Source organism: Vespa mandarinia, chromosome 16 (assembly GCF_050613455.1).
Source record: "Vespa mandarinia isolate Hongniang chromosome 16, ASM5061345v1, whole genome shotgun sequence".
NCBI classification, from domain to species: domain Eukaryota; kingdom Metazoa; phylum Arthropoda; class Insecta; order Hymenoptera; family Vespidae; genus Vespa; species Vespa mandarinia.
The window spans coordinates 4,600,001-4,612,500 of NC_140825.1; the positions used below are offsets into that span (position 1 = coordinate 4,600,001).

General features: G+C 38.1%; 1 protein-coding gene across 6 annotated transcripts in view; it reads right to left on the bottom strand.

Moving 5' to 3' along the window:
- dac (dachshund family transcription factor) overlaps positions 1-12,500 on the bottom strand; it is a 227,880-nt gene that overhangs the window by 4,638 nt on the left and 210,742 nt on the right. For 5 of the 6 annotated variants that reach the window (XR_004838352.2, XM_085661819.1, XM_035867681.2 and 2 more), the window contains 2 exons: positions 11,152-11,409; positions 2,487-2,573 (listed from right to left, as the gene is read on the bottom strand). Coding sequence is in view for 5 of the 6 variants with exons in the window: in XM_085661819.1 (XP_085517945.1) it covers positions 2,487-2,573; positions 11,152-11,409 (345 nt within the window). In the remaining variant the exon portion in view is untranslated. The remainder of the gene's footprint in view (positions 1-2,486; positions 2,574-11,151; positions 11,410-12,500) is intronic. The other variant, XM_085661822.1, reaches the window with a different exon arrangement.

The window sequence follows — 12,500 nt, forward strand, 5'->3', positions numbered from 1 at the left end:
TTTTTTTTTTGTGGTACTCATACACACACGCGCACACACACACACACATATATATATATACATATATTTGAGAAAGATAAACGGATCGCGTTTGAAATTTCTCTGTTATCGCAATGCCAAATTAATTACAGAATTCATTCGGGCGAATGAGAGATCCGACGAAGCGTTTGTTCGAAGAGAGAAAGATAACGTATGGACTTTGATCGAGTGGCTCGACGATTCCTACGAAGGAGTCTAAAGATTTTTCGAAAAGGGGGTGGTGACTTGGAGAAGGAAGGTTGCTAAGGTCATTCGATGATCGTTCGTTCATAAGAAGAGCCGCTCACTAATTATCGTTTGCCTTTCGAAACGTAGAATGTGAATAGAATATGCGTGCTTGTATATGCGTATGTGTGTGTGTGTGTGAGAGAGAGAAAGAGAGAAAGAGAGAGAGAGAGAGAGAGAGAGAAAGATAAAGAAAAAGATGAACGATGGAAATCAAAAAGAATAAAAAGATAAACAAAAAAAAAGGAAAAGAAATAAAGAAAGGGAGTGCAAGAAATAAAAAGAAAAGAAAAGAAAAAAAAAATAAACAAGAAGAAGGAGAAAAAGAGAAAAGAAAAAAGAAATACAGAAGAAAGGAGTGGTAGGATGGGGTGGGGGGAGGGGGTGGGGAAAGGGAAAGAATCGCTACGTAAATATGAGACCGGTCGAGTCATCGGCCCTTCGAAAATCCTTTGAGAACGAGCCGCCACTCGACTTTTTATCGGACTGTCGCTTATGATTGAAAATGAGTGTGGCGCTAACAGACTCAGTCCGCTTCCTCTCCATTCTTAATCCTACCGACCAAATGGCTATCTCCTCTTTGTCATGAACGGACGAGTCTCACAAGGATAATGCTAATTATTGTTTAAGGATATACATACATACATATTACATGTTTCTTTCCTTTCGATTATCATTATTATACGTTTAGTGCAATTATTTCGACAATATTAATATTAATTATATATATATATATATATATATATATATATATATATATATATATATTTCATTTAAGTTTCCTATCTGCTTGTTCCTTTTTTTCTTTTTCTTTTTCTTTATCGCACTTCTTTTAACATACTTTCCTTTTCTGTTATTTTTTCTTTGTAGAAAAATAAGAATGAAATAATTTATTTGCGTGTAATATTAATCGTAACTAAATAAAATAAGAATTCTCGAATAATAATTAAACCGCGTTAATTAAGATACAACAACAAATACGTCCTTCACAAAACCTTTTACAAATTCATTCTGATTATCGTCGAATCACGATCCCGTCGGCTTGGGTATGAAATCAAAGGTTGAAAAAGTAACTTCTTCCGGAGCGGAAAGAATTTCAATTTTACGAAGATTCGTGGGACCAATTAAAGGCGTGTTCCTTGAAAAGGGCTGATGTTGAAAATCGGATCTGGAAGGACTAAAGGAGAAGAAGAAGAAGAAGAAGAAGAAGGACGAAAGGAAAAACGATTATTTACGTGCTACGTCACAAGACGTGTGCGCACGCGCACACACAACTTCGAAGAAGGTACATTCAAGAATATATAATACATATATATATATATATATATATATATATATATAATATATATATAATATATATACCTATATGTATAGTTTTTGTCGGATCACTTAACTTACTTTGAACAAGTTTCGACGAGGCGAGGCCAAGTTTCGAATTTGCCAGCGTATGCCGCTGACGCCGCAGCAAGAAATCGAGTCGTGGAGAGACGATCTCTCTCTCTCTCTCTTTCTCTCTCTCTCTCTCTCTCTCTCTCTCTCTCTCTCTCTTTCTCTCTTTCTCTCACTCTCACATTCTACCCTTCTTCTAGTTTCTAATTAAAGATCGAAACTTTATTCCGGATGACAAGAAACTCCTTCTTGTTTCGCGCACCGACGAGCCGAGACTAGGAACGATATAATAATATTCTTTTTCTTATTTCATTTTCGTCCTCGCAAAAAATCGAACGCGTCTTATTGTTCAATAATTTTCATTGTCATAATAATTTTCTAACATAACGGTGGATTAAGAAGCGTCTGCCTCCTCTTCAGGGATTTCCTTTTCTTTCTTTCTTTCTTTCTCTCTTTTTTTTCTTGTTTTATTTCTTTGTTTTTTTATTTTCTTTCTTCTTTCTTTTTTTTTTTTTTTTTAAATTCTCACTCGATCAATCAACGAACGAGAGATATACATATATATATATATGCATATTAAAGTAATACAACCAATCATCGGTAATATGACCGAATCCTCGTGTTTCTTTCTTTTTTCTTTCTTTTTTCTTTTTTTTTTTTTTTTTTTTAATTGGCCAATGATATATATTTTAATTATTAATCTTTTAATAGAGCGAATGTTACGAATAAGAGAAGATCAATCATCGATGGTACTTTTAAAAAAAGCAAAATCACTTGGACTTTTGAATTGAATTAACACTATCCGAATGTCTTGTAACTTTGCTTTAACGCACCTTGAAGAGGAGACTTAACTTGGTCCCTCTCGGCCACCTGATGCTGCCGCGATTTTCTCTCCAGCTCGAGTTCCTGCACCAGCGATTCTGCGACAAGAAAAGATATAAAATTGACACAGGCCGTTGGTTTTTTCTACTTGTTTTTTGTTTTTTTTTTCTTTTCCTCTTTTTTTTTTTCGAAACGACGTAGCGATATTCGCGATAGTAAAAGTATCGGATGTATCGACGACAGATTATCGTTCTTTTTTTTTTTCTTTTTTTTACCTCCTCCCTCCCCTCAATCCATCCTCGCCGCCTCACCTAAACATACGCCGCGTTTAATAATTCCCGATCTATGGATATATCAAAAAAGCATTTTTAACGACTCGATTTCATTTTCTTCTCGTTTCTTTCTTTGTACGTTCGCTCGCATTTGTGTTCTTCTCTTCTTTTTTTTTTTTTCGTTTTTTCACTGTAAAAAATAAAAAAAAAAGAAGAGAACGAAAGAATCGTCGATGCTCTTATACGTGTGTAATTCGATTTGCCTTGTCAGGATCCATTTCTACTTAAAAAAAAAAAAAAAAAAAAAAAAACCATCGCGTCGTTTTTGAATTATCCACGAGCGAATAATATACATTATATCTCAGTTGCTCTTTTTAGGAGAGGGGAGGGGTTCGTTTTTGTCGAGGCATGAAACGGAAACATCGTGCCGAGCGTTCACCAAGGACGAAGCGGAAGAGTAATTAGTGGAAAAGCAACGAGACGCTTGCCGGTGTGAGAAAAGGGGGACCGTAGAATATATAACGTAGTAAGGCGGCCATGAAAGGGGAAGCGAGGATTTGTTCAATGAATTCCGCTTGGATTAGGGTGAAAACTGGAAAATGTCTCTTTAATGATATCGCGCCGAATTAACCGCCGACCAAGCTTTGCACCACTGACTGACTGCTCTTTTATTTTCTCGACCTAAGTTGACCTAACCGAACGTAAAGACCTTCATCGTTGCACCTTCTATTCTATTTTTTGGTTTGTTTGTTTTATTCTTCATTTTTTTTTTTTTCATTCATTTCCCTTTTCTTCACATATTTAACAAGTATTCACAAGTAAGGATAATGTCATACGAGAATATCGATCAATTTGATCGATGATCATTTTCGAGTGAGTATAATTAATTAAAAAAATATTCTAAAATATACAAGATAGTAAATAGATGAGAAAGAGAGAGAGAGAGAAAGAGAGATAAATAGATAGCTAAATAAATAGATAGATAGAGATAGAGAAAGAAAGAGAGAGAGAGAGAGAGAGAGAGAGAGAGAGAGAGAGAGAAGGAAGGAACGAGGGATAAGATCAAATCTCTAAGCGTGAAATGGCGTCTCCTTAGGCAAAGAGCAATGGTAAAATCCAATTGCTAGGCCATTAAGCCTCGCTTAACTGGTACACCCTAGGTGAGAGAAGAGTAACCGATTCTCTCTCTCTCTCTCTCTCTCTCTCTCACTTTCTCTCTCGCGTTCGTACAAGAGACGTGCGAAGGTGGGACTAGAAACGACGGGACCGAGATTCCATTATGCTTTGTGCAACAATAGCTGAGGGCTGTTTCGTACTACGTGGGTGTGAATTCGTGCGTTCGTCAGGGACGTTGTTATATTCCATGGGACACCATGGATGTTTGCGTTTCACTGAGAGCCAAATTACCTACCTCTCGCGCCCTTATCCGCGCGCGGGGCGTTTTCGTCCCTTTGATATCCAAATGACAATTTAACTGCTCAAGATATAGCCTCTATACGAAGGGTGAGAACATAGAAAAGTAAAGGAGAGAAAATGAATATACGATTTATGGATTACGTATTTAAAGAAATTTACGAATATATAATAATTTATATATATGTATTGATTAATTAATAATAATTATTTTTTATGTTGAACAATACAAACTTTATATATAAGTTATATACAAGTATAAAAGTTTTATGTATACATATATGTATAGATATATAAAGATGAGACTAACGAAAGAATGTTGATCCTAACAATGAACTAATCCTTTGAAACTTCCCAACCAACAAAACGTTCACGGTAATTTCGTCTGTCCTGTCTTTCATTGTCGAACGTTTAAGAAACCGAAAAGGACTGCGTAACTTTCCCTGAACACGTATACGTATCCTTTTCGAACGTCAGCCCTATGAAAGGGTTACTTGAAAAGGGATCGAGTGAAAAAGCGCGGAGTGAGATAGAAAGAGAATGTGTGTGTGTGAGAGAGAGAGAGAGAGAGAGAGGGAGAAAGTCAGAAAGAAAGAATGAAAGAAAGAAAGAAAGAAAGATAGATAGATAGATAGATCCGCGAACTCATCGATTGATCGCTGTATCCTTTTGGACAGCGTGACATATCACCGAAGTTGATAAAAAAAAAAAAGAATGAAAAGGAAAAATAAAAAATAAAGGAAAAAAAAAAAATAAAAGAGAGAAAAAAATAAAAAGTACGTAGCCATCTCGTTTAACGTTTGAGTTTCGGTCGGCATTTACCAACGCATACATTGTCCCTCTGTGACATATATGTACGTGTATGTATGCACGTGTATATATATATATATATATATATATATATAAACCTTGACAAATCGTATGGACAATGAAAACAATTTCAGGCCAGAGGCCGGTTCCCTCGAATCTAAACGCTTTCGGTATTGTGGCTGCGTCGATTTTTTGGGGTTGGCGTTCCGGAGGATGAGGAGGTGTGGATCCGTTAAAAAGGAGAGAGAGAGAAAGAGAGAGAGAGAGAGAAAGAGAGAAAGAGAGGTATATGACTCTGCGTTTATCCTCACGTAATTAACTTCGACACAATGCGTTCGGAGAAGGCCGACTTTGCTTGGTCGAGAACGAAAACGACGAAAGAGGAGAAGAAGGAACAAGAGGAGGTGGTAGTGGCGGGGGAGGAGGAGGAGGAGGAGGAGGAGGACAGAAGAAAAATAAAAGAATGATTGCAGAGATGAAAGAAAAAGAGGAAAGATACTATCTCTTTCTCTCTTACTCTCTCTCCTTCGGCTCCCTTTCGCAAGTAGCCCATCTTTTTTCTTCTTCTTATTCTCATTCTCATTCTCTTTCTTCTTCTTCACCTTCTTCTTTTCCTTCTTCTTCTTCTTCTTCTTCTTTATCTTCTAAAGTCTGGAAAAATTCTGCCATTGTATCTCGTCGTATCGTGTCGCCATTGTCCAACGTCGTCCGACTACTTTTTACTTGGATTCTGTGTCCCCCAACACCATCACCATCCCTCCACCCTCTCGAAGCTTTTGAGTACAGTATCGAGCGCTAACGTTTTGTCGAAATGCCTTGAAATTGGAATCGTCATGGTTCAAGGGGACGATTCAAACGATCTTTGCTAAAGATGTTACAATGATAATTTATTGGAAATTTTCTTTTTGTTTTCTAACTCGATTAAATACAATTGCATTTGATGAAATTCGTCGATTCGAGGGGGTTTCAATCGTTGTCGAATTTTTTTCCTATCACGTCATTATATATATTATATTCTATATATATCGTTAATCTTTAATCTTTATTCGTTTATCTCATTTTTATCTCTATCTCTGTCTCCTTCATTTCTCTCTCTCTCTCTCTCATTCTCTCTCTTCTTTGAGAGCGTTCGCTTTCTCACAGTGAATGTTCCATTGAAGATCATACTCAAGTGCACTCGAGAATTTTGGTCGGCGCGTGAAACGACGAAATTTAAGCAACTTAAGTAGTCGAGACGAGAAGAAGATACAGATACTCGAGGACTGAAGAGGAAGAGAAGAGAAGAGAAGAGAAGAGAAGAGAAGATCCTAACTAGACAGAGAGAGAGAGCGAAAAAGAGGGAGGGAGGGAGGGAGAGAAAGAGAGAGAGAAAGTTCCCTCTCACTTTTTGCTCGAAGTGCACGCGAGGAGTAAGGGGAAGAAAAAAGAGAAAAGATAAAAGAAAAGAAAGAAAGGAAAGAAGAGAAAGAAAAAGAAGAAGAAAAAGAGTGGAAGTATCGAGAGGAAGGGTGTACGCGCGTGTTAAACTTGGAGGGTTGATTTCGTGTAGCCCCGCGCGTTCTTAATTCTCTGATCTTTATGTAAAACGGAACGATAGTGTGCGACGTTGGTGAACGATATAGGGATAAAGAGAAAGAGAGAGAGAGAGAGAGAGAGAGAGAGAGAGAAAGAGAGGACGCCTTGTGCTCGAGATACAAACCGAGCGTGAAATTATATGAATCAGGGAACGTAAGAAATGTAAAAGAAAAAAAAAAAGGAAAGAAAAAGAACTCTTGAAAGATATAAAAAAAAAGAAAAGAAATGATAAATGCTTATCACGAGCGTGTACGCGGCGTTATTATTTTTCAATGAACAATTATACAAAAATGAAAATGATTGTTACTGTTTTCTTCTGTTATTTTTCTTTTTCTCTTTGTTATTTTTTTTTTATAAAATCTGCCAAAGTGTTTTATGATATGAATTGCAATGATTAAAGAGAAGTAAAGAGAGTGAAGGAGAGAGAGAGAGAGAGAGAGAGAGAGAGAGAGAGAGAGAGAAAGGTTTTACAAATTCTTCATCCCTCTTTTTCCGAATCGAGAGTCTTATAATTTCAAATTTCCGCGGGCGTCGGAGAACGAACACTCATCTCCCTTCGACCCCAGAACCTTTTGCGCTTTTTAAACTCCCGTCGTTCTTACTCTCTCTCTCTCTCTCTCTCTCTTTCTCGTGCGAGTGCGACTCGCAAGACTCTTTAGAGGGTGGGAATTTCGTTTCATCCTTCGACGATAACGAGGTACTCTTTTCCGTGAGTCGAATCGAGCTCAAGCAAGCGAGAACGACAAGGCTTTTTCGAGCATCGTATCTCCTCGAAGATTACGAAGTCTCTCTTTTTAGCTCTTTCCCACTTTCTCTCTCTCCCTCTCTCTCTTTCTCCCTCTCTTTCTCTCTTCATTTATCTATCTCTCTATCTTTATATCTTTCTTTCTTTTTCACGTGAATCATTCTTCAAGGTATCTCAACTTTTCCATGGTTCTTTTTTACAATTTAAAATCTCTCATTGGTTCGATTTGGTACTCATAGTGGAAAGATTCGCATCTTTAATCAATTTAATTCTCTCTCTCTCTCTCTCTCTCTCTCTCTCTCTCTCTCTCGCTATTTCACAGTTCTTGAAAGATGAAGAAAAAAGGAAGAAAAAGAAAAGTATGCAAATACGAGAATAGACAAATATTTTTCATAAAACATTACACCTCCTTGGAATTTCGAGTTTGACCGATTTCTCTTTCGTATTCTTTCTCTTTTTATTCTCTTCTCTTTCTCATTTTTCTTTCATCCTCTTTCTCTTCCTCGTATTGTACATCGAATCGTCGTTCGTCCAAACCTCGTCATTCACTGGAATAATAAAAAGTGAACATTTTTCCATTCGAGCGTCAACGAGATCGAGCCAACGAGATTGGCTCCGTACATTGAAAGAGGAGAGTTAGAAGGAAGAAGAAGAAGAAGAAGAAGAGGAGGAGGAGGAGGAGGAGAAGGAAGAGGTGGAGGAAATGTAATTCGACGGTGAAAATTGCGTGAGCCCTGTTAAGAGAAAGAGACGACTATGAGTGTATTTGTCTGTATATGTGTATGTGTGTGTGTGTGTATGTAAGAGAGAAAGAGAGAGAGAGAGAGAGAAAAAAGAAAGTGAGATGGCTCGACAAAATCGGAGCTCGTAATCGTCATGCGGGGATGGCAACCCCTAATATTTCGGACGGCACCTACGCACGACCCCGCGAAAAACTACCACGGCGTATAAATAGAAGCACCCTTCCTTCTCACTCGCCCACTCAGTCTCTCACTCTTTCTCTCTCTCTCTCTCTCTCTCTTTTTATTTCTCACTCTTTTTTCTCTCTTTCTCTCGATTTCTCTTGTCGTAGTTCATTCCCCGGAAAACCACGTCGTGTCTTGTGGATATATTCGAGCAACGAGGGATGCTTTCAACATTCTCTCTTTCACTCTATCTCTCTCTCTCTCTCTCTTTTTCATTCACCCTCTGCTTCCTCCGCTTTGCCTTTCTTCGACCTTTATATCGCTCATATATATATATATATATATATATATATATATATATATATATATACATATACATATACATACATTCACCTGTCACGCTTTATCACTCTCGCAAGGTTATTGTCTTTCGTGCGAGTACGTTGTATGTGATTTCGTTTTCTACGATGCTCTTATCTCTTCTAATCTCGTTTTTTCTTTCTCCTTTTTTCTTCCCTCCTTTTCTTTTTTCCTTCGAGCAAACAAACGTTCTTTTTCTCTTTCCTTTTTTTTCTCTTTTTGTTTCATTTATTTCTTTTTTTCCGATGCAAGAGGGGTTGGTGGGAGGATGAAAGGATATATTTAAAAACATTTTGAAGTAAAGAGAATACAAATGTTCCAATTAAAATATTAAGATATATACATATATATATATATATGTGTATGTATGTATGTATGTATGTTATATATGTATGTATCATTTAAAATATTAAAATTAACGAGACGTGTTTATGGAATACGATTCGCAATGGGTATTATATTATGAGACTCTTCGGAGTTTCGAGTAGAAGGAGGAAAGATTATGGTTGCCATGAAATTATTGCATATAGTCTGAATATTAAAGTGTACTGGAGTGCTCCGTCGTGGAGATGTTGCGAAGGAATGATACGTGTGTAAGCGAGAGGGAATATAGAGAGGGAGGGAATACAGATGAGGAGGATGAGGAGGAAAAGGAGGTGGAAGCGAACGGGAGCGAACGGGTGGGAGCGGTTTAAGGGAGGCCAAGGAAACGCGAGTGGAAGAAGAAGGAGGAGAATGACGAGGAGGAGGTGGTGATGGTGGTGGTTGTACTGGAGGAGGAGGTGGAGGAGGTGGAGAAAGAGGAGGAGGGAATATACAGGTAACGCCACAGAGAGCCACGGTGGCCGCCGGGGAAATTACGGCTCCTTCCTTACTTACGAGGAGATGTGCATAAACTCTGCATTACGTTCAGTGGCGCTCACCTGAACACGTTTTAAACTATGTAAAATTTAAATGTATATATATATATATCAATATTTTCGAATATATCATTTTTACGTAATAAATTCATTTGATCGATATTAACGAAAACAATCGTACCATTAGATTCGATTTTCAACTTTGCAATCATCAAAGATTACTCGTCAAAGTAATCCATTATAATCCATTAGTTCCAAAGTATTCTCCTTATTATTATTGATTTAAAATAATTAATGTTGGAAAATCATTAGGGGAGAAAACCGAGCGAAATTTTTTTTGTCGTAAATAATTTCGTTTGTTGTTCTTTCTTTTCTTCTTTATTTTCTTTTTTTTTTCTTTTTTTTTTTTTTAACACAGCTACCACGAGATCGTACGAAACGAATTGAAAATTTCAAAAGGGACAAGAGTACATGTCCGTAGAAGAGTTTCTCCAGAGAAGTATGAGGATCACTGCTGGTATAGAATGCATGGACTCGAAGACACGACGGCTCTGAGGTCCCTTCGGGTGGTGTAAGTACCCACCTCTCAGACGACGATGACGACGACGACGACGTTACGCTTTCTCTCTCTCTCTCTCTCTTTCTGTTTGGTCCCTCCTACCCCTATTCTACCCCGCCTAAATCTCTGTTGTTTATTGCAAATGGATTCCGCATCATGATGCCCGGGTGGATGCTGCCGAGACTCGATTCAAATACCTCGTGTTTCCTCGTCAGACCTAACTCTCTCTTTCTCTCTCTCTCTCTCTCTCATCATACATATACAGTCTTCTATCTATCTATATCTGTCTCTCTCTCTCTCTCTCTCTCTCTCTCTATCTCTTTCTCTCCTCATGTACGTCGGGGTTGTTATTGCCTCTGGCGTGATTGCTCTCGCTCGAGATCTTTCGAATAATTTACTTTGGCCGATACCACACGACACACACTTTTCTCGACCTCCAGTTTCCCTCCATCCTACTATATCCCACCCCCTGCCCTCCTCCCTATTTCCCTCCCATCACTCCTTCTATTCACGATTTTTCTCTTTTCCTTCGTACACCTACCTACCTATCCATCCCTCTGTTACTGTAGTAGTACCTACGTGTGTATTCTGGAAACGAGGATCGAGGCCACTCGTCCGGAAGATCAGAAAAATTGAGTGGATTCTAATACGAGAACGCGATTATCCGAATTAGCGGTCTGCTACGGATCCTTGCCCTCTTTCTCCCATTCTCCTCATGGTCCCTATACTTTTCAAGGGGAAAGAGTTCTCGCAACTGGTCGATTCCTATCATCACGAATAAACGATCATGATGTAAATTATTTATATGGGATATTTTAATGAGACTTCTTGTTCCTTTTTCTTTTTTCTTTTTTCCTTTTTTACTCTATTCTTTCATTTCGCAGAGAAGAATTCAATTGTATAAAAATTAGACGATTAGAAGAGACGAAAGATTTCTTTTTGTTAAATATTACATGGATACACACACACACACATATATATATATATATTTTCCTAATCAGAATTCTAATATTTTTAAATAATTATATAGAATATATTTGATGAAGTTACCACGAATGTGTCTGATTGTATACTAAACGATCGAAATTCCTAATTAGAGCAGAATAAGATTTAAAAGAATATTATCGAGAAGTATATCGTAAAAATTTCTATCCCGAACTATCCTGAAGAAACTGACCTTGGTAATTTTGCCAAAAGGCCGATGCCTGACTACCGATGAGGTCCAGGCCGTATCCCCATGCTGGCTTCTCCGGCGTAGAAGGTTGTTGCGACGGACGTGGAACCTGAGCTTCTCTGTACTGTTGCGCCGCTGTTTGTTGTTGCTGAAGGGGTTGTTGTTGGGATTGTTGTTGGGATGGTTGTTGCTGAGATTGCGAATGTACTGGACTGGCTTCCGGTGGTTCTGAGCTTGTACGAGCTTCCGTCGTCACATTTTCTGTATATTCAATAAAAGAAACATAAAATATATATAATAAACTTTAACAATTTATACAGATATGTATATATATATATATATATATATATATAAATCAAACGGGTCATTTATCATTATTATTGATCGACTATGGATATTTCATTCTTTATTTTCTTTTTCTAATCTTTTCTTTTTTCTTTTTCTTTTTTTTTTTGGTTTCACAAATGGACACGAATTTATATTAAAAATTACGGAAACGGGGAACGTCTTCAACGAGTAAAAAAGGTGGTAATCGTTTTGAAAAATAAACCCCAACTTTTTCTCTCTCTCTCTCCCTCTCTCTCTCTCTGTACCTCCCTCTTTCTCTCTTTGTCACTCTTTCTCTTTCTCGATGGAGAATGCGAAGTCTCGTTCCGTTTGATTTGAAATTAGTATCGCTACTCTCTGGATCTGACAGGATTAATCAACAGTACCGAAGACGAAGACGACGTCTACGATGTCTACGTCGACGATTACGACGACGACGACGACAACGATGACGGTGAGAACGGCGACGAGAAGGAAAACGTGCCAACGAGAGAAGCAGAGGAGGAACCACTTGGCAGGAGGTAGGCAAACAGGCAAGCGAGCAGGAAATGTTATATCGGAATAAGAGATTTCACTTAAAGGGTTTCGCGTTTGAGTTTTGGTAGTGACAGGAAGAAGGGTGCCGTGTTCTCTCTCTCCCTCTCTCTCTCTCTCTTTCTCTCTTTCTCTTGCTAATTCTCTTGCCGGAGGATTCGAAGAGTGGGCGGGTCGAATCTCGAAGAAGAGAGAGAGAGAGAGAGAGCTTAGAAAAGAGAAGGATAGAAAATGAACCGATAGGACGACGATGATACAGAGAAGGAAGGAGAAAGGATGGTAGGAAAGTAAGGAAGGATCAGGTGAATCTCACTAGAGGATAAGTAAGGAATCATATTCTAGCGGGTGTCAGTCTGTTTACTTTGCTTTGGCGAATTAATTAATTCGTTCCAAGATCAGGAGGTAGCCTCAAGGGATCTTTATCTCTTGTTGAAGAAGAAGAAGAAGAAGAAGAAGAAGAAGAAGAAGAAGAAGAAGAAGAAGAAGAAGAA